The sequence below is a fragment of the Ixodes scapularis genome, unplaced genomic scaffold (assembly GCF_016920785.2).
Source record: "Ixodes scapularis isolate PalLabHiFi unplaced genomic scaffold, ASM1692078v2 PGA_scaffold0__279_contigs__length_252992795, whole genome shotgun sequence".
Taxonomy (NCBI): Eukaryota; Metazoa; Arthropoda; class Arachnida; order Ixodida; family Ixodidae; genus Ixodes; species Ixodes scapularis.
Window position 1 is genome coordinate 244,132,002 of NW_024609835.1, and position 1,950 is coordinate 244,133,951.

The 1,950-nt window shown below is 43.0% G+C and overlaps 1 protein-coding gene across 1 annotated transcript; it reads right to left on the minus strand.

Annotated features, from left to right (window-relative positions):
* Window positions 1–552: 552 nt before the first annotated feature.
* LOC115317528 lies at window positions 553–1,194 on the minus strand (the record flags this gene model as incomplete). The annotated part of the gene is made up of 1 exon (XM_029977170.2): window positions 553–1,194. A coding segment is annotated over one exon (642 nt), but the record flags the coding sequence as incomplete, so codon positions are not given.
* Between the last annotated feature and the right edge of the window lie 756 nt (window positions 1,195–1,950).

Here is a 1,950-nt window from a genome sequence, read left to right on the forward strand (position 1 = left end):
GTTTCCTCTAAAAGATTAATATTTAAATCTCCGCCTAAAAAGAGATAATACTTGCATTCGTTTGCATAACATAATAACCTGTCTAGAAAAGCAAAAAACTTCGCGATATTGCCACTTGGTGGGCGATATACAACCGAAAAAATGTTAAGATTATGTTTTACGCACAGTACTTCGTAATCATCTGTAACCAAGGTATAGTCTTCAATAATTTCACACTCATGGTTTGCTACTAGCATGGCGACACCACCCCCACGCCCGGATGCCCGGTTATGATAAAAATGTTGATAGTGCGGAATAATAAAAAAATCTTCTTCGTCTTGATACCAGGTTTCAGTGAACATTATCACGTCAACGTGCATTGAAATCATTGAAAAAGAAACATGAGATCGTCAGACTTAGATCTAGCCGATCTAACATTCAAGTGGAACAGCTTCAAAAGGTGACACTTCTTTTCATTTACATCCTTACGGATATCCTCTGGTAAAAACAAGTCAGCTACTGCCATTTCGAATGATTAAAATGCAGTCATACCATATCCGTGAATTTTTACTTTTAACAAATCTTTAGGAGATCGCCTTCGTGTTCAATCGACACAAAGTCGGTAGTTTCTGATTTGCGGGCTAGGATCTTCCCATTTCTTACCCATGCAAATTTCCAGCCGGCATCGCGTTTTTTGGCAATAGTCTTACCAAGCAATTTTTTCAAAGTTGGGCACAAATGTTCGTTTATAAAAACGGGTGAGTCTGCGGAAAGTCCCAGGTCTTCGTTCGTGATTCGTTTTGATCGGGCCTTTGCAAGCACCCTGTCGACAATGTTTTGCTTTCCGCGTTCTCGTGTGCGAACTCGATGACAGATTTCGACGTCCGCCGTATCAATCCGTTCGCCAATTGCTTCTCCGAGCTGACGCAGCGTTTCGTTCAGATTTTCGTTGGCGATTACTGGTACTCCTTTAATTTCAAGGTTGTACGCGCGTGAGTGTTGCTCGCAATGTACAATGCTCATTTGGCTTGTTTTCATTTCTTTTTCAAGTGCTAGACACCTAGCTTTCAGCTCTTCGTTTTCTTTTTTTAGTTCGTTATCAGCCGCAGCTCCACTTTCAAGCTTCCTATTGATACCTTCGAATTCGGCATTTATGAAATCCATACCGGACTTCATTTCCCGTATATCGGTACGGAGTTCACGAATTTCATTACGGAAGTCTCTCTCTGGTGTCTCTCTCATCAATTTCCATTCGTTTTTCATTTCATCTCTAAGCTCCGCAAAAAGTTTCGTAAGGTCTTTCGTCATTGTTACAATGCACACCTTGTTATAGAAAACACACAAGTGGCAGCAGCGACGGCAATTTTGCGAAGACACAAAGATAAATCTCCGAAAATACGAACCTGCAAAGGAGCGTTGTCTTAGGAAGACGTGCCAGCTGCCGTCGCGGCTGCCAAATGATGCGTGTTGAAAGAACTCTTCTTCTTATAGCGCCAACGGCGGTGGGCGATACTGTAGAGCCAGCCAATCCAGGCGACGCAAACTTCCAAGCCGGGATTGCGTGTAGCCGCGGAAGAGAAGCAGCACTGTCGTCCACCGGTGACTTGCAGAACCTGCTGCTACCCAGGCAGTCGATGATCGCAGGGTAGCGGAATAATCTCGATAGATGCCGTCCAAGCAATCTGCAAAGGAGCGTTGTCTTAGAAGACGTGCCAGGTGCCGTCGCGGCTGCCACTTTGCAGATCACATCTGAATATTTGAACGTAGATATACTCACTTGGGTTACTTAAAAATGCAAAGTGTCATTCCGTTAATATGGCCCTTAGATAATTGTAACCTTCTTTAATTTAATATTATTACCGCACTTGACACCTTCCTTCACTTTCACTACATCATTATTAAAACCTCAGTTGTGAGTCAGCGCACTTTCCTTCCTGTTGTCTCATCTTTACGTAAATTATTTGCGCTGTT